This window comes from Dromaius novaehollandiae, chromosome 1, assembly GCF_036370855.1.
Source record: "Dromaius novaehollandiae isolate bDroNov1 chromosome 1, bDroNov1.hap1, whole genome shotgun sequence".
Classification (NCBI taxonomy): domain Eukaryota; kingdom Metazoa; phylum Chordata; class Aves; order Casuariiformes; family Dromaiidae; genus Dromaius; species Dromaius novaehollandiae.
This window is the reverse complement of record NC_088098.1, coordinates 116,591,883-116,617,050: the sequence shown is the minus strand read 5'-3', so window position 1 is coordinate 116,617,050 and position 25,168 is coordinate 116,591,883. Positions and strand designations below refer to the sequence as shown.

The 25,168-nt window shown below is 42.3% G+C and overlaps 1 protein-coding gene across 3 annotated transcripts in view; it reads right to left on the bottom strand.

Moving 5' to 3' along the window:
* The window catches only part of HUNK (hormonally up-regulated Neu-associated kinase), a 59,190-nt gene that overhangs the window by 31,862 nt on the left and 2,160 nt on the right, over positions 1–25,168 (bottom strand). For all 3 annotated transcript variants that reach the window (XM_064524161.1, XM_064524156.1, XM_026103594.2), the window contains exon 2: positions 6,546–6,838. In XM_064524161.1, coding sequence (XP_064380231.1) covers positions 6,546–6,838 — 293 coding nt within the window. The remainder of the gene's footprint in view (positions 1–6,545; positions 6,839–25,168) is intronic.

Sequence of the window (25,168 nt, the reverse complement as noted above, 5' to 3'; positions counted from 1 at the left end):
TCCCCAAATCCAGATATAAAATATTTCTAACAATTAGCATGCCAGGATATCAACAGCTCAGACTTGCAGTAATACTTCTCCCAGTACACTTAGGAAAACTCTGGATAATAAAGCCATCAGCTATAATTATGGGAAGTCAGTGACATCTATGGTATTTTGCCTTCGTAAGAAGAAGGGAGCACTGAAGAATGCCTCTATTATAGATGAAGATATAATGCATACTACAGACAAGCAAACCAACCAAACCAAATCCTTTCACAAGAATGGATCTAGAAAGAAAAACAGCAGTGACCAACTTTAAGTCTTTTTTAAAACATTCCCCTCCATTTCATTTTATGTCCAGGCTGTGTTTCAAATAAACGTAAGAAGTAGAGGAGTATTTGTATGTAGGATGCCTCTCACTTCACGGATACAACCACAAGGACCTCCTCTGAACTGAACAGATGTTTCAACACCCTAATTAGCCAGATCTTCCTCACTTCATATGTTAAAAGAAATGGGGGAAATAATACACAAACCTACGGAAGGAGAATATTTTGCAAGTTTCAGGTATTCAGTGGCTACATCCAGCATCTCCTTGTGCCTTTAGCTTAACACAAGGCTTTCTAAGGAGAAGACTGTATTGTGTACTCGGTAGCTAAATACATTGGCACAAATTCACTTCATGGAGAAGCAGTATAATTCAGTCTGTAAAAGCACGAGTCGCAGAGACAGAAGGCCTGGATTATATTCCCTCCTCTGACAATAACTCAGTGTGTTAACTCAAGGAAATCGAAATCTCGCTGCCACGAGAACCCTCTCCTAGTGCAAGGCTCCGCATCCACCACGAAGGTGCTGCACAGTCATGGAGAGCGTGATCAGCCCCTAGGAAGATCCCAAGGCCAGGAATTTAACCAGAAAGAGTGCCAAAAGAACAGCATGGAATCAAAAAAACAAAACAAAACAAAAAAGAGTGAAATCCACAGAGCCAAATGGAGTTTCAAGCGATAAACTGAAATGCTCAGTGCAATGGCTCGAAGAGAGGAGAAGGAGGACTTGCAAGTTCTGAGCAAATTTTAGCACTAAATTAAACGTTAGCTAAAAAGAGGTAAGATTTTAAAAATAAAGGAAGGAGAACGGATAGGTGAAAGCTGAAAATTGAGCAGAAGAGACATGGAGGCAATTAGAATAATAAATAAGTGATAGAAGAGCTAAAAATAAATACAAGAGAAGACATTTAAACGGAATCAGGCTGAAAAAATAAAAATAGATAAAGATAAAAACTAAGGGAATGTTAAAAGTATCAGAGGAAAAAATAATTAAAAAAAGTTAAATATAGCCTCACTATAAAGTGCAATCAGATCTGGTTAATTAAAGATGTTTACCCATATGTCTATTAGCAGATTTGCTACTAAGTGGTAATTGATATAATGGTCCGTATGCACCACCTTTTTTTCAATCCGTGTCAATCCGAAAGCACTTTTTTCGGTGTGATGCTGAACCAGGTCGGCCTATTTTCACTTAGCTGCTACCATTTAACAAGAAGATTCCATGTTAATCAGCCTTAGAAACACAAAAGTCCTATGAAGCCAGACCAAAAAGAAAAAGAGACCAGACCAGACCATCGCTGGAGAACCTCTGCCGCAGGAATACAGACTCTTGAGCGGGCAGTAGGGTAGGACACACAGAGCAGGCGAAGCCCTGGCTGAAGTCAGCGGGACTACCCAGAGCGTTATGTGTATGGCCTACGCATACGTCTCTGCAGGCTCAAGAGCCCTTGCAATCTTGCAAGTGGCCTGCACTTTTTGGCAGGCTCGTGGAGCAGGCTGCAGCAGCCCTGTGCCGCGGTACCACGGCTCCCGCACCACGGCGAGCTGAGCCGGGGAGGGAGAAGAAAAGCGGCCGCCGGGGGCTGTTGCCTGACTGTCTTGGCTCCTTGAAGAATGTAGCCAAAGGAAAAAAAAAATTCTAGGCAAACTTTTGCCATTCCTTGTGGAAAAACTTTAAGATACCCAAGTACAGCATATGAGGAGGAAGCAGGAGGAGTTGATGCCTCTACTGTGAAGCAATGCTTGCCCAGCAAGCAGCCGCAAAGCAGTAGTGGTTGGTTGCTGTCTCCTCCACTTCATTTTTTTATCACAAAAGTACCACCAAAAGCACTCCTTAACTACCAACCCACAGCTCACTTTCTAGGCCCTTTGAGGAGCTGGAGGTGAGTTGCGAAGGTTGCAGAGATTTGGGTTCATCATCACTTTAATATGCATTTCAAAGGCACTGCTTTGTTATCAAAGTAATATTTCCCAAGCCTGACTCCTCTGCCAGCCCTGACCTCACTGAATTCAATGTGGTTATCTCTGTTAAAGAGGAATCCAGTCCATTGTCTTTACTAAAATAATGTTCAGTTTGTTTACAGCGGAGCACTGGCAGGGAGAATGCCCAAAGGTAATTTTGAAATCTGTCATAAAATAGGAAGACAAGCCAGCTTTGCACTTCAAAAGGAGACTTTGCTCTGCAGCACAGGATCTGTCATAAATATTGCATCAGCAGCCAGACTACTGGCACTTAAAATTAATAGGATGGAAGTTATCAAAGCTAACACGTCAAAGTAACGGGTACCAAAGCAGGAATCCCGTAACGTCCCGAACAACTGAATCATATGACACTGCCTTACTGCTCTCAACGTGCTAGGCAAAGGGGAGGAAGGAGATTATGGAAAAATATACAAATTCCACTCAAAACGTCAGGTTTTTTGTGTGTCTTTCAAACTCCTGATCTGCTTTTAATTACAAAATGGCAGTGGAAGGTATGAATATACTGCCATGAAGACAGAAAAAGGGGGAATACAGAAAGCTATCTTTGCTACCAATGCATTATTAAATTCTTTTCTTTGACATTCTGACAGTAATTGCACTGGATGGGACTGAATTTTGTTAAAATTACTTTAAAAGGGTTGTTGAGAATTTCCTGTGGGATGCAGTTGCAAGCACCAAGGCTTTCACTTCATTTTCTCTGTTGTCCTTAAACTCCCAAGGCGCTTATTGTTCATCCTGCTTTTTGACAGCATGAAGGCCTATGTAAACACCCTCTGAAAAGAGAAAGCTTCACCAGATACTGCCATTTGGGTTTGTTTTCTTCTGTCAGAGAGAAAGATAAATATTCCTACCTGATTCACAGCTGAGCTTGTTGCATATATTTTTTTAGCAACCAACCAGCTCTTCTGATAAAAGGAATGGAGCACAAACGACTACACAAAATTATATTTAGAGCAGTGGCATTTTTTTCAGAAAGCAGCCGCAGACTTCTGAAAACTTGACATCCCTCACCAAAGATGTAACTCCTGCACTCAGAAACTTGCAGTCTTCACCCATTATGAGACAGATATTTATGATTTCAAATGCATCTTTTCGGTCAAACACACGAGTAATTTTTTTAACCCCTAAAATAAAATGAGCCTTCTTGAAGGTTTTCTTTTTTTTCCAGACTGCTTGCATGTCACAGTGGTTCTTAAAAGACATTTCCTTTGAGTTCTGGGTCCCAGTCCTTGTCCAGAGATCAGAGTGTTTTTCTGCCATGCCAAGCCTTGATCATATAAGTCTTGAAGCTGGCTGAGTAATGTTCATTAACTAATGTAGTCAGATTTCATGCGACTTATTTAATCTGATTTTTTCTTTTCATCCTGAGTTATAGAACAGGGCAAGTAATCTATATTATACACTGACTAACGTAGATAAAAGAATGTTGGTTGCTGTTGTAATAAAATATTCAGTGAATACTTTTATTTCCTTTAAATGTTCTGCTCAATTCAATATGAATGATGAAAGCATTTTGAAAGGGACACAAACAGTTGACCACTTTCCGGCCTATAATGCTGTGTTTTGTTTCTCATGCAGTGAATGTGAACACCCACGGATCACCACATAGATGAAAGTGCTGCTATTTTTTAACTGTTTTAAAAATAACAAGAACGACAATAGAACATTGTCATTTCATCCAGGGTGAGAATGAATCGGACTTCTGCACTATTTTTTTTCCCCCTCTTCAGCTGCTGATGGAGTAGTCTGTTTTTAGAGTTGCCACGGTCAAAGGCCCAAGAAGAGCAACTCCCGGGGTAACTATTATTTTTTCTCCCTCTTGCACACAGAGAGACGATACAACAAATTCAGATTGTGCTGCCAGCGTTTTTCTTGTGTCTCTATGCTGTTCTATGTATCTTGTTTGTAGAAAAAGTAAAGATACTGAATGGTAAACCCCCAGAGAAAATACTTGCAAATATACTGCTTGTGATTCTGTCAAATTTTATGAGTTTAAACAGAATTGGACCTGCATGTTATTTGGATGGAAGACTCCCACGGAAAAGCTCTGTGCCACACTGATTCGAGAAATACAGTGGGTGGTGTATGCCTCCTTCGGGGTGAGGATCAATTTAATGCTGCAGGGCTGGATCATGCTTTGCTGTACCTGGATGGACGGAGCTCAGCTGTTAGATGCAGCAGACCACATCAGTATTTCCAGGGCTGCTTCCTCCCTGCGCTGCCATGAAGTCCCTCACACTTCAGAGAGATGGGGCGAGGGCCAGGACCGCTCCAGATACACAGCATCCGTGCACGGGCTCAGGCTCCTCATGCATACGTCACTGCTGGAGCCACAATTCTTGCCTTCTTTCTGCCACAGCAGCCTGTGGAGTCTATCCTGCACCTAGTGAATGAGCTATTTTTGTATAAAATGTGGGTTTGAATCCTCTCTGGCAAAGACAGGAATCAAAGCCAGGCCCGTTAGTTCCCCGTAAGCACTTTAGCCACTCTGCCATTACACAGAAAGTAAATTTTTTAGTGAGTGGAACTGCTGATGGACTCAATATCACTGTTTAAAGCTAAACATGTTCATCTGTTCCTGACAGGTTTTTTCTCTGCCCATCTCATAAACTCTGCTTTTTTTTCCCTCTCTCTCTCTCTATATATATGGGATATGAATTGATCCTTTGAAGCAATAAACAGACCTTTTCCATCTCTGTGCGCCAAACTCTGGGGTTAATAATCAAAGAGTCAGTAGTTCAGCTGCTGATAGAGAATCTGCAAAACAGACCTGGTTGCTGCTCAAATATATTCCAGTTGTACCAGAAATTTAGCTTGAGATGAGACCTCACTTTACCTGAGGTTATTTGTACACTTAAGTACCTGCTCCTAATGGATCACAGTGAACAAGCAGAGAGACTTCAAGACAAAAAAACAGTCCCCAGAGCGCATGGAGTTTAACCAAGCCACATACACCCGACAGCACAGCACAGCAGCAGGCAGCGCTGCGCACAGCTGGGCACAGCTGGGCAAGCCAGCTGTGGGCTGCCTTCAGGCAGCGTGCCAGCTGCTTGCACAGCAGCCCTGGGGATGAATGTACATGACAGCGCTCCATCTTCTACAGCGTAAGAACAGCCAGTGAAATGAAGGCCCAGATCCCCCCAAATATTCAGGTATTTTTGCACCTGCTAAGTGCCTAAATAACTTGGAGGACAGGGCATACACAACTTCCTCGATGTCCCATGCCAAGTCCATGAGAGCCCAGACTGGAACTCCAGTCAGCCTGAATTTAAAAAATTTAGTCTCCTTCTTAGATAGCACCCTACAAACACACCTAAGAACAGAGGAGGCAACATACTGGCTCAGACCAAAGGTCGCTCTAGCCCACTGTGCTGTCTCCACAGCAGCCGAGAGTATATCGCTAGAGAAAGGGGTAAGATACTCCGCCTGTACTCTCCCAGCCTCTACTGTTTGCTGCTCAGAGACTTCCACAGACAGAGGCAGCTACTCTTTATTCAGGAACCCTCAGTAGATTTCTCTTTGATTAACTTGTCCAGTTTCCCCTTGAGCCCAGGTTAACCTTTAATTCCCCGGCATTCTTTTCCAAGGAGGTATGCACCCTGGTTATACTTTGTTTTAAAGAATCTCTTTCTTTCTCTTTAGGACCCATTGGAAGAGTTTTGCAATCCTCCTGAGAAGACACTGAGAGATGAACTGAGCAGTTCCACACTCTGTATTTTGCTTTGTTATTTTTCAGTCCTGTGAAGTTCTGTGGGGGGGATATAATTAGTGGAAAGAGCAGAGGAGCAAGAGTGTGATCTTCTCTGATCCAGTTCTGGCTTTGTCCCAGCTAAGCAACTGGGGGGCCTTGGGCAAATCAGTTCACTCCACTACACTGCTTTATTTCCACCAGTGAAACACAGGTAAAACAACCTCCTCAAAGACAGTGAAAACATTCCTTAGTAAATGACAGTACAAAGCTTTAAAGAGGCAAAATAGTACTATTCGGAGGAAAGGAGACCTACCTTTGCAAAGCACAGGACTATCTTTAACACCATGGAGTCAGCAAGGCTCCCGTGTGCTCACCTGAAGTTACACACTTATTTAAGTGCTTTTTGGAGATACTTTCTATTGTCCAAAATTAGACAAATTAGCCAAAAAGATGGCTGGAATATATTTTTATAATGGCATCTGCTTATTATACAAATACATGCAGAAATAAGAAATACCACTTAGAGACTCTTAGATAAATTTTAACAGAGAGGTTAAGATTACCTGTGAACCACTCCTGCCCGATGAAGATGCTCTACTGCCAGAATAAGCTGCCTAATATATTTGCGTGCTTCATGCTCTTCAAGTCTTTTTTTCTCATAGATCTTGTGCATCAAGTTGCCACCAGGGCACAGCTCCATGACAAGGTAGTAGCTGTTTTCAGTTTCCAGTATATCCAGCAGCTGAGCAATATTGGGGTGGCGAATCATTTGCTGGATCTGCCCTTCCCGTCGCAGATTCTTGGTGACATAGGTGTCCTTTTTGGCTCTTTTCTTGTCAATTACTTTCACTGCCACCTAATGAGAAACAGAGGAGAGGGGGTTGTTATTAGTCCTGCCAGTGATTTATGGCTTTAACCTTGCACAAACAGCTGCAAAATAAATCAAAGGATGTCAGTCTCAACTGATGCGTCATTTCAGGTACAACTGCCCAGCACAGAGAAATAGGTGCTTCTCCCACAGCTGAACTTCTTTCTTTATCCCCTTGTAGGATGACTGACGAAAGTCATTGCAAGGAAATAGGTAACAAAGGGGAGGAGACAATCTCTGTAACCATACTCAAATACTTAGTACACTTAATGCAGGACATCTATTGCAACCATTTTCTCAGAAAGCCTTCATGCTGGCACTGAGATGTGGTAAGTATCATTTTTGGCTGTTTCTAGCTTTGGACTTGTGATTTGAGATAATATGCTCCCATGACAAGTTCCTTAAACTATAGTCAAATATCAGTTTTGCGTGATTTAAAAATAATAACTATATATATATATATGTACACACACACTATGAAAAATTAAATTATTTTGGTACCATGCACTTGGCCCATTTGTTATTCTGTTTTAAAACATATGTGCAAGATGATCCTCTTGCTTCTTCTAGAACCCAATAACTTTGCAAAGTGCAAGAAGGCAAATCTGTTTCACGCAAGTTCTAAACTGCACATCTACTCAGAGCTGTCCAACTCAAATGGAGCCCACAGGGAAAGCATATAATAAAACTAAGGAGATTCTATATCACAGTCTGTAAGATAGTATTTGCTAGCTCCTATCAAAATGCTTTCATTCTTATTTCTGGTGCAGCAAGCACACCCCACGAGAACAAAAGGACAGGACGGGCTAGGATATCACTCTATGTTTAAAGAAGCTGGTTCCTTTTATTGTTTTGATGGATTCACTAAATAGTTGCAACGAAAAGTATGTCGCCTCCATTGTCTGCTTCAAATGTATAGGACCTTATTTTTCCAAGATCTCTTATTTAGCCTGGGTGCCGCAGACTTCCAGGTCATCTGCACCAGACAATGATGTAGCGGCAGATGCCAGCTGCGGAACAAAGGGCCCCGCCGAACCCTCCTCCCACGCGCCGCAACAAAGGAAGCCCTGTAACGCAGGCACCCAGGCCCAGCCGCTCGCTGATCGCTACTGGTGCGATGGTTGGTTGCTTGTCAGGACGAGGGAGGTGGGGGGAAAAGCAGCACTTGGTATTCCCGCACCACGCTGAATTTTACATGAACCAGATGTGAAGGGGTCTTCTTTGCACGGGTACGGGTCCAACAAAGTGCATGCAAAATGGCACAATCCCGCTGCCCTCCTAGAGGGACATGCGAAGAAAGATGCTACATTCACATCTTCACGGCGCATCTTTATTTGGAGGATCTCCCCCGTTACCTTACTCCTACAAGGAGAAGAAATAATAAACATGGGGAACACCTCGGAGTTTTACTGACCTAACTGCTAATTCTCAATACCCAGATAATAGCACAAGGGAAAACAGACTTCCTTCCAACTCCAGCTCGTGTACTACACCTCTCCGCAGGGCCGATGAACTAGTCACAGCAAATTCACTTTCAGCTACTGCCAGCTGCATTGTTATAATTCACGGTACTGTGGGCTGGCAAGCCTTTGGCAACAGGGAGATGACTTTATTCAAAACATATCAGGCCACCTTCCTAGCCTGAGCAAGTGCCAAGCACACATCAAGCACACGGCAGCTCCCAGTTTGATCAGTCTTGTATTTTTTCTTCAAGGAAAGGAAAGGTGAACTTTTTGGTTTTCCTTTAAAAAAGACAACACATACACACACACACACAAAAGTATGATTTGGAAGTATGACAACAAAAATGGACCCAGAACCTTTGACAAAAATCCCTCGAATCCATGTCAAGTTTTATCAGTACAGGAACTAAAGAATAAAACTACAGGAGTCTGGGCTTAATAATTTGTCTTAAAAAACAAGAAGTCAGTACCACTGGATACATTACTAGCTAGATGCATTTCTGCTGTTAAAAGACTATTCTAATGAAATGCCCTTGATATAAAGATAAGACTAAACACCACGCTCCAGACAGCTACCTGGGTGAGAGACAGAGTATTGTACCGTAGCATTAGAACCAAAAATGCCTGGAAGCTACGTTCCTGACTAGTCACATTAAAGAAAGATCATTTAATTGTAAGCTAAGACAACAGGGAAAATCAGAGCTTAACTTAACCATTTTTGAAAGCCTCAGGTGATTCACCAAGGAAACAGTCTTAAATTAGTACATTCTTCCATCTGATGAGATAAGACCAAGAAGAGAGGCTTGCATAGATTATTTAGACAGCAAACCACAGAAGTTATTCTGGTGAGGACAAACAAATTCATGGGTTACAGAAACATGATATGCCAGTTTGCTTGCTGGCAGCACAATATAATCTCTGCAAGAGTTTTTTTTAAAAAAAACATAAAATGCTAATATTTTCTACAGCTGCAGGATACAAAATACGGAGTATTAACACTGCGGAACAGTAATCTGTTTTCTGAAGCATTCTGCGAATCCTCTGTTATCCATATGAGTAAGCCATTCCCAACTTATTGACTAAAAAAGCGCAGCGCTGAACACATGAGCGTCTCCTACAAATGCTGAGCATGCCTGTGAGGAGCAGGGGCAAACACCTGAACACAGGAGTTAGAGCCCACTATTTGACAACTTGATGACTTTTTCACTATCACGAAGAATTAGGAATCTATGCCTCACGGACAAATTCTCTCCTTGATTTTGACAGATCCTTGTTCAGGCCCCCTACGTACTCCAGCACACAAGAAAGCTGCTTGCAGATCCACACTTTATTCTGAGCTATCTTTCCCCCTTCAATGTCCCTTGCATTGGATCTGAGGGACCCACAGCCACGGCTAACAGAAAGCAGCTTTGCATAGGGGAAAGAGAAGAATAAAACACCAGTTAAGACTACGGGAGACTTACATCTCCCACACCAGACAGGAAACTAGTTTCTGTGCAACATTGCTTTTTGCTGGGGTGGAACATGAATGAGACTGTGCCTCTTTCTCCGAGTTCCATAGGCACAGGGCACCACAGAAACATCTGACAGATGCCTCCTCTCCATCTCAGGGAGAATTCAAAACCCAGGATCTTTAAAGAAATCTGTATATATTTACAGAAAAAAACTGTAGTTGATCCAAACATACAAACAGCCTACTATCAATTTCCATATATAGATTCTCCATAATAGTTTCTTCTAGCTTTTGTGTCTCTGACTCTCTTCCTCCCAGGTGGTCTTCCTTACTGTCCCTTTCATGTATTTTCCTGTGCACCTATCAACATCCTTTCCCTTGCACTGCTTGTTTTGCTTGCGCTTTCTTCTAGGATCACTTTGCTTTCCTGAATGAACTGGATCCCTGTGAAAAAGGCCCAGCACCCGGAGGCAGAGCATTGGTTTGGTGGGTTTTTGTTTGTTTGGGTTTCTTGGTTTTTCCTCTGATTTACAATTTGTTTTGCAGCATACAGAGGAAAAACTAAAGGCCAAACCTTACACTCAGTTACTCCAGGGATGACTTGGCTCAGTACCCTTGATTTTGAGTTCATCTAGAATTATCCCAATGTAAGTGAACGCAGAACATGCCCCAATGCATTTAATATATACCATGTAGGAGGCTGTGTATATATGTGAATATGCACCTGCAAACTTCATTCATGCAGAAGGAAAAAAAGCATTCACTACAGAAAACACAGCGGATGTTAGCTAAACATGAAATAAATGCACTGAAGTTTTCAAAATTACTCAGGACATGCCAATTATTCTGTTTTGCTCCCCCAGGTTTCGAGCAGGGGCTCTTTGCCTCTGCACTGCCTGCAGCCTGCCTATCTCACCTCTGGAATTCTCAGCCAACATTGGCAGAGAAATAATAAATAAATGATAAAGCAAGTAATTACTCTGAATATGTAGCAACAGTGGCTCTTGACATTCAACACTTTGCTTTTGGCTAAATCTTTGCTGTGTAAATAAATAAACGGTTTAGGTTATTCCGTGTTATGAGATACAAAGATGAGTAATAGGCCATATTTTTGGTTCCAGAGTCCTAGAATTGCACTGTTAGAATGAATTGCTTTCCTGAAGTTCATGGTGTGACACATCATATGAGCAATCGCTGCTTCTCTTGATCGTAACCCTAAAATAGTTCAGATTTGGCTAAACCGTACTGGAATGGAGGTGAGGGGGAAGTGTAAACACCACTATTCTCTAAAGATAGCTGTAGGAAACAGTAACATTGCTTACAGAACGAAGCAACTGAAACAGCAGCAGCAAATATGGGCACGTGTCATCACCCAAACAAAGGCACACGTTCGACACATATGGGCGGAGGATTTTTGCCAGCGAGTGTTTTAAGAGGATCTGTGAATCTGCAAGAATGGAAGAAAAAAAAGATCAAACAACAAAAAAAAGTTGATGGGCACTAAACAGCACAGAAGCAGTCAGAGCAAGGCCCCGAGAAAAAGCAAAAGGAGACAGTTTAAAGGGCTGGATATTGCCTGGAGAAAGCTGGGAGCTGGGGCTTCTGCTGCTAGATCACTGCTGTGTCCACAGAAAACACATTTTGCATGTTCTTTGTAAACAGGTATACATTGACTCCGACTTCCTCCTTGTCAGGACAACTTGTAAGACCGTAAGTTTCTGGTTAACCACGCTGGTCCAAAAGAGTAGCAAAAGACGGGTGTATGCATGCTGCAGAGGGTTTGGAGATGCACAGAAAGAGGCCAAATCAAGCCCAAATGAATCTTATGAAACTCGAGGAAGTGAAGATAAGGATAAACCAAGTTCAACAGCTGTTTGCTGATTTGTCCTCTGTCCTTCTGCACAGAAGGATCTCTCAAAAATTGCAACAAGGCATGGAAGGAGGCTCAGAGGAAATGTTGAGTTATCCTATGATCCTAAGTGAGGACACATAATGCCTGTTTTCTCCTGACCGCCTCCATCCTCCCCCTTCATTTTCCCCAAATGAGAAGTGGTGAAAAACATTATTACCAGGGGAAAGTCTTACCTAATGGATGGATCCTGCCTTTAGACCTGCAAATAGTCAGACCACCCCCTGGGAAGCATTCCCCATCCAGTATCCTGCTGCTGGAAATAACTGCCTTTCCTCTAGTACATCTCGTCCCGAGCTAATCTAGCATTCAGCTAGGTTTCTTCTGGGCTGGCACAGCTGTCTCCTGAGCGAAGCCCCAGCACAGCATCCATATGCCTAGGCACGAGGCACATTTCGCAGGTTCAACGGGCAGCTGCACAGATCTGCTCCCTGACAGCAAGCCAAAGCCACAAGGCAGTGATTGATGTGTTGTGCCGGGGAGAAGGAGCTTCCAGGTGCTCAGTGGGCACAAGTCAAAGTGATCTTCTCCCCGCTCCCCTTCTGCTGGTTATAAATAACTCCACTATGACATCTTGAAAAATCATGGGTCAAAAATGTAGTGCTTTCATTAGTGAAGGAAAAAACATTTCCTTATCCAGTGGACATGCAAAGGTCTATTTAGATTGCTGCCTTACTGCTCTACAGCAAGATAAAAGCAATATGGTCTTGTCAGAGTGGGGCTCAGTCTCACCGAGAGTGGGATTTTTCTCTAGCCCAGTCCTCCATAAATACCGCTCGGTGCTCAAAACCTGCTCTGAAAATCTTGTATTTTCCCACCTAAACCTCTGCTGTGCTTCAAGAAGAAATTCAAGTCATGGCATTCCTGTAATGTCTTGCCAGTGGGAAATGAAATGTTGGATACCAGGGTGAAGTTAAACACAAAAAGAGTAAGAATGTTGGGGACGGAGAGGCAAGCCAAGGTTGCTGTGGAACTGCTTTTCAAATATATACAAAACTAATGGAAAGCAACAGATTTTTTTTTAGCAACAAAGTTTTATTCAATCTATGGTTTTACAGTAAAAATATCTATTCCTCTACCAAGTTCTCTCAGATTAATCTCAGACTGGATCCTGTTAGGATGTGATATTATTCCATCTGAATAAAAACTAAGTGACAACCACATGACTATTAGTGACTTCAGTTTCCTGACCTTCCCTCAGGAAACCCAGCTCTGAATTCAGCCTTGGGTTTCTCGCTTGCCAGACTGCATGTTTTTACACAGGCTGTCCCTTGGCAGAAGGATGCATCTCAGTGGAAGCAAGCCTTCCTGTTTGCCAGAAAACAGGTTTTCTCTATGGCACGCTTGCAGAGACAAGGTCAAGAGGTCTTGGACAAAACTGATGTCAGATACTTGCAATGGCAACTAAAAAAAGCTGCACAATAACAGCCTCAGCCTGCAAAATAAAGTGATAATATGCTTAACTTTACAGAGGAAATGCAGACTGCACGTGACCTTGCAAAATCAGGGCCTGACATTTTGAGGACTTTTTTTTTTTTTTTAAAGTTTCCCCACTTATCCAATCATTCCATTTTGTTTCTTTCTGCAAATTCTCTCCTAACTCTAAATAAGAGGAAGTCAGTTGCTGCAGTCCTCTGCCAAAGAGAGCTCCGACTGAATGGAGAGGAAACTGGTCTGAATAAGAATCCAACCAGCACGGTGGGACTTGGCCTGCAGAATTAAACACAACGTGAGATGCGAAACTTCAACTATGGATTACTGCAGAGATACATAATTTTTATTTATTTATTTATTGCCAGAGATTGTTTCTGGCAATGCTGCTGGAGACAGTGCCAGTGCTGCCAGCAGTGGCAGGTCTCAGCACTGTCCCCGGCGCACCCCGACCACTCGCACAGAGTGCAGAGCCCCAGACTATGGGACACGGTTGGATGGGCTGGCAACAGCCCGGCCCGAGCCTGGGACTCCTACATCTAAACCCACAAATATTTACTGTCTGATAAAAAAAATCCTATCTGCTTAAAGACCAAAAATACATATATATATATATATATATATATATATATATATATATATATATATATATATATATATTTAAGCTTAGTGGGCAGAGCGAGACAAAGAGCCATACTATGTATTGCCCAGCTCAAGTTCTTTTTTGAGGTGCCCTAGAAGACTAGTTTGATGAATTAGTTTTCTGTTCTTCCTTCCTTTTGATGACAGCAGTCTGGCATCACTTGTAGCTTGCTTTGTATTTACCGCTGCTCTCACTACAAAAAAAATCGGAGATTTTCACAACTGACCAGTGATTTTGGGTGGCCAATTCAAATCATATAAAACAGACCTAACTTTGAAGTACGTGCAATTCTCAGCCTTTCTTGAAAGCAATCCCCTTAAGGCTATCTCAGTTGGGGCACGCAATAAATCAGGCATGCAAAATAAAAGTCACTTTTCATAACCAAATCCAAGGATTAGAAAATGTAGACCTCATTCACTGGATAGTGTTTATTCTTTGCTTTAGCTGTTAAAACTTAGCAAATTTTAGAGTATGGCAAAGAAATAACTTTTTAAGCAGCAAATTCCAATTATCTTCAGAAATAAAGGATTTAAGAAAAGGATTGTCCAAGCAGATGTATTCCATAAATCAATGAACTGTGCACCTACAGAAAGGACTGCACAACTTCCACTCAAGACAGAGAGAAGATGGGCATGGATGAATCAAGACATCATCATGGAAACACAAATTTAACTTTCGCCATGGGAGAAAACATGATGAAACTAAAGAAAAATTAACATGCCTGAAGTGAGGCATTTAGCATATTACCTTGCAGCCCAGATCACCCAATTCAGAGGCTCCCGGGGTGGCATTTTTGGTGGAATCCCCTTTGGCTATCCTGCTTGGCATCCCATTTCCTTAACAAATGTTAGCACTCTAGTCACCTTTCAAGAACTGATTTAAAAGAAAATTGCAGAGGATCTCCGAAAGCTTCACAAAAAAGATAACCAGGTGTTATCCCTTCCGTTTACAGCTCAGCTATTCATTTCAAAGAAATCAGCAACAATCTAAACCTACAAAAACTTCTCTACAAGAATAATACCTGTTCTGCTTGATCAAGGATAGAAAAGAATTACCAGTCATAAACCTCTGATACCTGTTATACTTACCTTGTATGCTTACTAAAAATGGAGTAGGAGGAACAGACTTCAACATGTGTGTGCATGGGTGTGCATTCTGGAAAGGTTTCTCCATAGCTACACAACTAGAGATGCATTAAGATTTGACATTAAATAAGCAGTACCATCTCTTTGCTTAACACTTAAATGATGATGTTCAGTCTTTGAGAATTTTTGTGTTTACTCTGTAGGACAGCTGACTTGCATATTTCTTTATTTGAATTTTCTCTGGCATTCATGAAAAACAAAAATTAAAAAGGTAAAGAGGAGTCATTTTTCTTAAAGTACTCTCATCTCTTCAAAGCCTCTGACAGTGTGAGCAAGGAGTTTTGGGCTTCACAACACAAAAACAGCCGCTGTAGAGAAGAATATGGTTTAAACTGTCTCAGCAGGCAGGGGACCACTCTTTGGTGGCAGACTAGACAGTCAAGAAAGCTTTAAATCAGCATCTAAAGAAGAATACACATAGTAGGTCAGAGTATGCTCACTCATATGCTTCAGATTCAAGGTAGCCTGAATGAAAAGAATCAAATCATTAAGAGATAAAAGAAAAAATTTTTTCCATTACCTACACACTAAAGACAACAGTATCCAGCAGTGCGGAAAAGGATTCAGGAATACTTTAGATAAGTAAATGAAGATGAACCCTCTTGATGCCACAGATAACTTAATGAGCATAATCCTAAAAAGCGTAAGCAGGATGGATCAGTTGATAAGTAAGAAAAGGTATTAATTACTCTTGTCCGTGGCATTAGGGGACTATTCTTAGATTACTGTATCCAGTTCTGGTTCCAGTACTTCAAAGACGATGTTGAAAATTTGGAAACAGTTCTGAAAAGACCTCCAGGAACAGCCTGAGGTCCCAGACCTAAGCTTCAGCTTCGGTCAGTTAAGAAAACATTAAGTAATGACTGGAGGATTTTCTGCAAGTAACTACATGAGAAAGGGTCTTCTAATAACAGATAGCTCTTTAATCAAGTGAAATATAACAAGCCTCCCGAAAGGTAAAGTTGGACAAACTCAGGCTTATAAATATGATGCATGTTTTTAGGTGTGGTGAAGTAATGACAGGAACATCTTAATTTACGGAGGTGAACGTACGTTTTCCTCTCCTCCCCTTCACCCCCCCCCCCCTTCAAAGTATGCGACAGCTTGACAAGACACAGACACTTCTGGAGAAAGCGCAGAACATCAGGCCGGATGATTACAGTGATCCATCCTGGCTTTAATGCCTGCACCCGTGCGGAGAATCCTTTTCTGGTCTCAGCACAGAGAGGAGCAGAGCATGGCAGATGAGGACTGGGGCTGACCTAAGCAAGAGGCTCTAGGAGCCATCGACAATTACATCAAGGAATGTAAATTTTAAAAGCTCTCTCCGACATCCTTGCTTGAGCTCCCCAGTACAAAAGATGTGAAGTATCATGAGAAGTCATTCAAATATCGATGCTCATGCAAACAGCCCAGCTCACCCACACCCCTGCTGCCTATTTCATCAGCGCAGTCAAGGTAGTGCTTCCATGGGGAGTGAGATTTTTGGTGTGTCAAGACACTAGTGTAAGAATGTCCTCTACAGCTGCTCCCATCCAACAGCAGCAAGGGCAGATGACACAAAAGTCTTAAAACTGTCAGCTCTGTGAGACTGCATGCACAGATCCCTACGAGCTTCCTCACTTTCTGGCTTAGTGCTCCTTCACACAGCAGGCTATTGCCCATTTTTCTGCAGTTCTTCCTCCTCCTCTCTCATACCTAAGTCAGGAAGGGAGGAAACAGAGTGGAGGAAATTGCTGATTTGACACACAGCTGGTGTCTCATCTGAGGTGGCCCATTTCCATGCAGTAGCTCAGCTTCATTGAAGGAGAGCTGTTCTCTGTCATATTACTCTTCAAAATGCTTTTTACTTTGTGTCATATTCATGGATAACTTCATGTCACACTTCATGGATGACTTCTATTATCCTCTCCTGGACATACTCCTGCTCTGCTGTTTCCATAAAGTCTGCTGTCTCCTCCCTTCTACTTCACTCCATTTGCAAACAACTGAAAGAAAGAAATATTCTTATCTACTAATAACTGCGCCATCTGAAATGGCCAGACCTTTATAGCAAAGTGACCAACAGGAGATGGTTTTGAGAGAAGCAAGGGTGGTAATTCTGCCCCTTCCCAGACTTTCTGAACAAAAATCCCCATGAATTACACTTTTGCTTGGTCCTGTAGGTCCAAAGCAGCAGAAATTCATATTATACATGGATGTCAGGCAGCCAGAGAACAGCACAGGAGGGAACAGCACAGCCTGGGAAGCTGGAATTTGCACCGCTACAGCACAGTCACACGTGTGGGAAGCAACACGACTCACCCTGAAGGGGTCACGGATGGGATCTATCTAGCTGCTGGCAAAAAGAAACCAGCTCCTGTGACCTTTCAGTGCTCTCTTGGTCATCTAATTAATGGAATGGCAGTAACCGCGTCCTCAAGGGACAGAAGTACATTTTTACCTCCCCGGCCTCTAAAGATACGTACACAAGTCAAGAGAGATTAGGCACAGACTGATGGAGCTAGTGGCAGCAGAAAGTCAGATGCAGAGATAAATGAGGATGCAATAAAGGGGTTCCAGAAGAAATCCTTACAAGCCTGTCAAAAGCAGCCTCTAGGCCTGAGTCACCTAGGGCAAGAAAGCATATACCTGAATGCCTGAAATAGCAGCTGTTTTTCAAAAAAGGGCTTTTTGACCATCATTCATGATGCAGAACTGACATGCTATAACACTGTCCATCACTCAGTATGAAAACTCTTCGGAGCTCAAGGTATAACAACTAACAGGATGGAGGTTTTCCAGAAACTGTTACACAAATGCATGGGGAGCCTGATGTGCAGGCACAGTGGCAGATGGAAAACCCGTTAAGACAAGCAAAGTCCTTATTTCATGTTGACCAGAGTTGATTGCTACATGCAATTTGTCACAGATGAAGCCAGTGTGGCAACTGCTAGAAAACAGAGGTCCTCTTCACCTAGACGGGGTCTTGCTAAGCTGGAAGAACAACAAGAAACAGCAAGAACTAAAATACAGCAAGGCATGGTTTATGCCTCGGTCACAAATGAACTATATCCTATCCAGCTGTTTCTGATAAAGTATAACTTGCCTTTTTAATGCTGAAAATTTCTTCTGTCACAGCGAGATGGATGAAGATCTCAGATTACTTGTGGAGAAACAAAAGCAGAGAAATGATACCAAGCAACATTCCTCCAACACCAATCCTTATGTGAGAGACCTTACTTATGCCTCTTCCCGTTTTCATGATTGTGGACTTGTAATATGTTTCTTATTAAATAGTCCCTGTTTCACATTTTAGTGATCAAATGCATAACTAGACATATGGAAGACCAAGAGTCCCTAATTTAAAATGCTTTAATACCAATATAGCTTTATGGTTTTGCAAGAAAAAAAATCAAAATAAAATAAAAGATGCCTATTAAAACAACAAGAGCTGCTGCTTCTGAGGCCCAGGCAATACTGTCCTTCATAGTGGTTTAAAAGCCAGGAGATAAAATGTTTACAATCATTGGGAGCCGGGAAAAGGGTGTTTCCAATAAAGTATAATTTTTTATATATGTTCTCTTAGCTCTGTGGACATTATTCACAGAAAATAAATTTATTCCTGAAAAAAATGTTTCCATGACAATCTTCGACAACAGGCAGAGAGCAAAGGAACTTTATTATGTATAACTTATCTTTTTTTAGCTCTCTTCATGGCAGTATTTTTTTTTTCCTCATAGCACTAGTAATACTGATCTCATACTACAACTGAGAACTGCACTATTGGGTCTAACATTAGAAGTGTTTCTTAGAGCTGGGTAGTGCAAGACTGGAGCACAGCATTCACAGAAAAGGAATCTCTCTTCAGTGCAACACCATCTTGCTGTTTATTTTTTGTAGGTGCTCTCCTTCATGGACCATGTTAACTCCTCATAGGGTCCTGCCCTCCATGAGAAGGAGGTTAGACTGTTCCCTGCAGGCACCAACATTAAGTCCAGATGAAGATGCAGTCTTTGCACTGATTCAGGTACCAGAGACCTCTGTCCTGGCACAGACGCCAGCGCCTCCTTTGTGATTGTAGCCTTCTCTCCTACTCCAGTAAAATTTACCAGAAGAAACTACTCGGTTCACTTCAGCAGCATTAACACTGGAACCACTAAGTTCATATCCACCAGGAACCCAGCCAACAGACTTACATTGGGAAGGTATAGCAGAAAGAGTTTTAGAGAGCAGAAAGAGTTTAGAGATTTAAGTGGTTTGGGTTCTTTTGTTCCTTAACTTATCTGAAAATAGTAGCTAAGCCAGTCTGGAATGGAAATAATGCAAAGTTTGACTACTTTATAAGCAGAAGAGTACACAGGATAGTCTGAGTCTAGCCAGTACCAGTTTCCTTTGGTTCAGTTGTATCCCTTGCTGCCAGGTAAGCACCAACATAGCAGTCCACATTGTTCTTCTTCCATTTGGTATTTACCTAATCATTGGCTTTAGACAGTTTTAGATACTCCTCCAAGACCTTGAAGTGTAAAACTATATATAAACTCTCAGGTCATTTTTATATTGTTGGTTATACAAGACAACAGCCCAATTTTTAAGACAGACTATTACCCTTCAGTTGCTAGAAGGTTTGTCACAACATCTCATGACTGCTTTACTTATGAAGTTATATTCTTGTGAAGGGTAAGTGCTCTACATTAATAACCTCCATTTTCCTGAGTGCAGGCTAACAAATAATTCACTACAGCAGAGGGGCAAAGAAGTTTAATGTGTTATGTCTGTTGAAATACATGAAGATGTAGTAGCATTCTCTGGCTCGTTAGTTTAAAAAGATATGGTGCACTCCAAGATGTAGAAAGCAAGACATGTTTTAATTAGCAAGACATTTATAGGTAACACATGCCTACAAAAACAGGCACACAGTTTTACACATCATTAAAAATGTTAAAAATACAAAAATTGCAAGAACAAATACGAGGACCCAGATGTGAGCACCACATAAGAACTACACCTGGTGTCAATTCAACCTAAACACATGGCTTCCCTCAGTCCTGCATATGCCACTAAAATTATAATGGTCCATATGAAAAGCAGCACATTGCTGACATGCACTGTTAGTGACGTCCTTAAAACTGCTGAATGTAAACTTGAAAGCAGATTATCTCAAGAGGATAAGCAACTGCCACATGTGCATCAATTCAGCTCATTGCAGAACATGTTGTAAGCCACAGCTGAAAAATATTAAAACAATCTTCCTCGAAGACAGACTGCAGTAACGAACAAGCTCTCCAGGCTACTAAAGACTGTTCTGCTTACTCTAAGCAAGCAATGTAGAATGACCAAGGGTTAGAGGAAGAGCAGGGCTTTATAGCAAGTGCCTGTTGTGACTGGTTATTCTCCAGATGAAAAAACTTTCAGCAGGTGATCACAGGAAACTGAGCAGGTGATTGCACATCAGCATTTTGGCCTTTATTCTGCCTTATTTTAAAATGCTTAAACACGCCATAATATTTATTAGGGAACTTTGTGCTGATGAAGCAACAAACCTAGTCCTGCTTCCAGCAAAGTCCTTACTAATGTCACTGGAATCACGGCAGTGTCCTTCAAATCACTTCCTGAAATATCATATGTTAACACAAGCATATGTTTAGTAGCTTCACTGTTAGTTATGCATCTGTATACATCCTTCTGTGAAAGAAATAGCATAGAAGCAGTGAAAGTGAACACATAAAAGCAAGGAAATGTCAAAATTAAGGCTGCAGAAACACCCTCATTTCATCCCCCCAGTGCAGATAATTGACAGTTGCAAAATAATGCATTATCCAGGTGTAACAGGTAGCAGCTGCTAATAAACAGCACCCTGGGAGAAAGTCACTGTACAAATCTACAGTAAGTACTTCTCAAAACAAGGTTTTCTCAGGTACAGATAGAATTCAAAAAGACGTTGAGAAAAAAAAAGCAACAAGAAAACTACTAATTAAATACTTCAAGGGAGAACACAAATGCATCTATAGGAAACTGATACACAAGCAGCACTGCTGGAAGAACGTATAATAACAGAGCAAATTTCAAATCAAAGCTCTGTGGCTTCGCCCGATGAGCCACTGAAAGCAATGAAGGGGTTTCAAGTTTCACAATTTTATCTGGAACCTCACAATACATGGGGGGAGGGAAAAAGAGAAGTAGCTGAAAGATCAGAGACTACATTAGTATCTCAACTTTCATTTATAACAAAGTAAGCTCCTAGCCCATATGGTTGGGAAGAAAGTTTGAAAGCAACCTCTGTGCGCACACAGCCCCCCAGAACTCAGAAATCAGAAGACAAGGGTGAAGATCCAAGAACTATGTATAAGTAACCACAAAATTTTCAACTGTTAAGTCAGTAATACTGTATGTGGGGAAACCTGGATCTTGACATTTGAATACATGAGGTTGACGACAGCAAAGCCTGGCACAGCAATCCACAAGGAGAAGCCCTCCACCAGGTCCTGGTTTCTCAAAGGGACAGCAGCGATGCTGCAGGGGTGGCATGCTCACCGAGAACAAGCGCATAGGCAAAACTTCACCTGCCATGGCACACGAGGGGAAGTTTCCATTTCCTGAACCCAATGGTGGAACAAGCAGTCCAACAGTGAATTCAACCAAGGAGAGAAAACACTAACTTTATAAAATGTATATAGCATTATACCATTTGCTGATAGCCCCTGGTACAACTTCTGTCCCTATTTCTGTGTCCACCTGCCTATGTTATCCGAAATGGTTGGTTGCCTTTCCTAGGGAAAGCTGCTAGAAGATAAAAATCATGCAAAATGAATCACTCCAGAGTCTGCTTCTCATAACAGGTCCATTTAGGGACTAAGCTACTCAACAACAGTCCTAGACAGGAGTGCAGGAGAGCGTGTCTGCCATGGAGCCACCTCCAAGGAATAGAGCAGGCCTCCCTATCTAGCAAGCAACCATCACTGCGTGTCCTCACTTTCCTTCCTGGGACCCAGCACAACTCCATCTCCTGTCCATACGGCCGCAGCTCTCACTTAGACCCCGAGGAGAACGACCTTTGCTCAACGGAGCAAAGCTCAAATGGGCTCAGGTAAGAGCTGCCTAGTGTCTGTGCTACCCAAGAGGCCAGAAGGGTTTGCAACTGGAAGGACGGAGTGCAGAGAGGAGGACTATATATAGGGATGTGTGTGCGCACATATATATACACACACACATGTATATAAAATATCCATATATATATATATATATATATCTCCAGAGAACAGACTCCTGTATACAGAGTTCTTAGTACTCTGACTTATGTTAATGTTGGTTAAATTGACAGCCTGTGTCTTCCCAGTCACAGGAAATATTTTGGGAGACAATTGGCTCGGCTGATTTAGAGCAGTCACGTAACCTGCATGACTGTAGCTGACGGTGTGACTGCATCTCATTTAGGCTTGCTGGAAGCCAGCTAGAGCCCCAGCCAGCCAACACCTACTGAAGGGGTTCGGAGCTGCGCTGCTCCCTTGTGATGGGCTATGAGTGCTTCAGAAGGTGAAGGCAGGGCACAGAGTTCGAACAAAGACGTGCCCGCTGCAGCGGCATGGGTAATTTGGTAAACCGTACGCCGAACAATGCGCCACTGGTAGGTGATGGAGTCCATGGGACCTGCTACGCAGGTGCTCTTTGCAAACACCTCCTCTGCTCAAGAAGGGCCCACTGGGGTGTAATAGGAACTTCCAGCTCTCTCTGCCTACATCACCCACCCCAGCGTTTCCCAGATCTGAAATACACATTTCCCCCCCAACACACGCACCTCTTTAATACAGAAAGGCATTCTGAAAACAAACCTTTCCGGGAAAAAGCTGCTTCTCACATTAATCGCTTTACCTTCATAAAAGACGCTGGTAAACTGTATTTTTAGCAGCTGCTTCTCACTAAATAGTTAGCACTGTTAGAGAAAACCACTTGACCACCTGTAACTAAAAATGTACCTATTCTGAGCTTAACAATAATGCTAAAGAAACAGATAAACACACGTTTCAGTGGATGAGAAATCAAATGATTCAATTTGCCGTGACTATTTCTGTAGTGACAAAGCTTATCCCAGGAAGAAGTTAAATGCAACCTCAGTTCAAGTGTGTCTGTACAAACCTTGGCCTTAGAGCATCCTCCACTCTTAATAGATTGCCATTCTGCAATGCCATATAGGGTTATCCAGACATTTCATCAAGGATCCACAGCACATAATGCAATATATTCAGTCTACTGATAGAACATGATACAACCCCACAATATATTGATAGGAACGTAATTTCAGCTGTCTAAAGTCACAAAAAAATACCATCTTGCAGTATCAACCTCTGTCAGATTCCCATTACCCAGTAATTGACCATTCTGAGCCTTAAGCACAAGGTTTGAAACAATGTGAGAATATATGGTGCACAGGCTCCAAAAATTAGCTGAATAACAATACAGCTAACACAGCGGGGTTTCACAGCCACAATTTAAATCTAAATTGGCTTGCTCCTCACATAGAAACTGTTTCCTTAGGATTAGCAATAAAGACTGCCTGAACTGATCTTACAAATCAGGTTTTTATCCCAAAATGTCAGATTATAGGCTGTGATATTTTTATTCAAAAGCAATGGAAAAAAAGTAATCTGTTCAACATTCTCCTATGCTCAGCTAAAATGCATTTAATTGCATCAAGCATTACCAAACATCTTTCAAGCCCAGAAAGTAATAACATGCCTGACATTATGGCAACATAAACCACAAGAAGTACTGTAAAAGATGTGATTTAAACATCCAGTGCTAAAGACATTTACAGTTAAGGCTCAGAATCTCACCTTAGCTCACCCTCCTGTGCTTAGGTACTTGTACAAGCTGTTGGTTCAAATCCCACACAATTTACTCAAAATGTATAATCCATCAAATTGCCCTTGAAGCAGCTGGTAAAGTAACTAGCATTTGGCCCCAAATATGTAACATCTCATGCTCTCTTGAAGGTCTCTTTAGCTTCTAGCAATTTCAGGGTGAGGTAATGGCAGATTTTTGGCATTTGCTTTGCATCGCCTTGATTCTGTACAATGCATTGTGTCAGTGCAATGGATCTGAGCCTAGCTGGGGACTCATTAATCCACAGATTTCATTTCTAAATACACAATTTTCTGAAACAATAATGTGTATTAACTCCTCCAGAGTTGCTGAAGTCTGCTGCAAATCAGAACCCCTTTGGGCACCCCTTGCTGAAGTTGGATACTTTGATGACCATAATGTCTTGGATTGTGCCAATACAGCTACCAGACATGAGTAGCAAGACCCCTACTTTACACTATTATGGCAGTTTTATTGAAATTTAGGTGATGCCCCTGCTCAACAACCACTTTGCAAGACAGAAATCAAATGTCAATTTTTTTTTCCTGTCAAAATACATGCAGGCACTAATCCTGGAATAATAGGCTCCTAAAACATCAGCTTAGAAAAATGCAGCAACTACAATGATCCAGCAAGCTGTCCACAGGAGAAGGCTTTGTTTGCACGTTTTGCTTCACTGAACTCCACTTGCAAGCGCATTAGGAATACACTCCTGCAGATTAACTTTTCTTCTTCAAACGAAGGCACTGAAGAGGATGCAGCCAATTTCTGGCTCCCGCCAACGCAACAGTGATGGGGTCCTGCAGCGCCAGGCAGCTACGGCACAGCGCTCTCCCTAATCTCCGGATGAGCACAGTGTCGCTCCTGGGGGGTTCTCCTTCTTAGAGGGACAAGTTGAGGGATGGAGGTGGGTCGGGAGAGATGTAAAAGGCAACCATCACATTGAGCTCCTTGTGCATGTCTCAAACAGCTCTGTTAACTTCAGCCTGACTTTGGTTACCTGATCACCGAGAAGCTCTATGCTAAACATTTGTCACCTGGGCTTGGATGCCGGCACTGTAGCACTTAAGAAACAGTACCTAATTCTTCAGAGCATGGCTCGCCGTTCACCAAGACTTCTCAGGAGGTGTAAATACAGCTGTATCAGCGGACCTGGCCCTTCCTGTGTCACCGTGCCCCTGCGGAAGGACTTTGCCATGGCAATAAACTGTTTATTATGTAAAAAGTCCTCTTCCCCCAGAATCTCCTCCTGTGCCACCGATCCCCACTTTTGCACCACCTCGCAGTTCCTTTCCCACTTTGATTCACACAGTTGCTAGCCTCAACCTCCTCTCAAGCACAGCCTTGCGCTGTGCAAGAAAGCAGCCCGGGAAAGCAGATGTTTTTCTTCTCTTCCTCATATTACAGTCAGAGCTCAGTCGCCTGTGGTGGGCTCC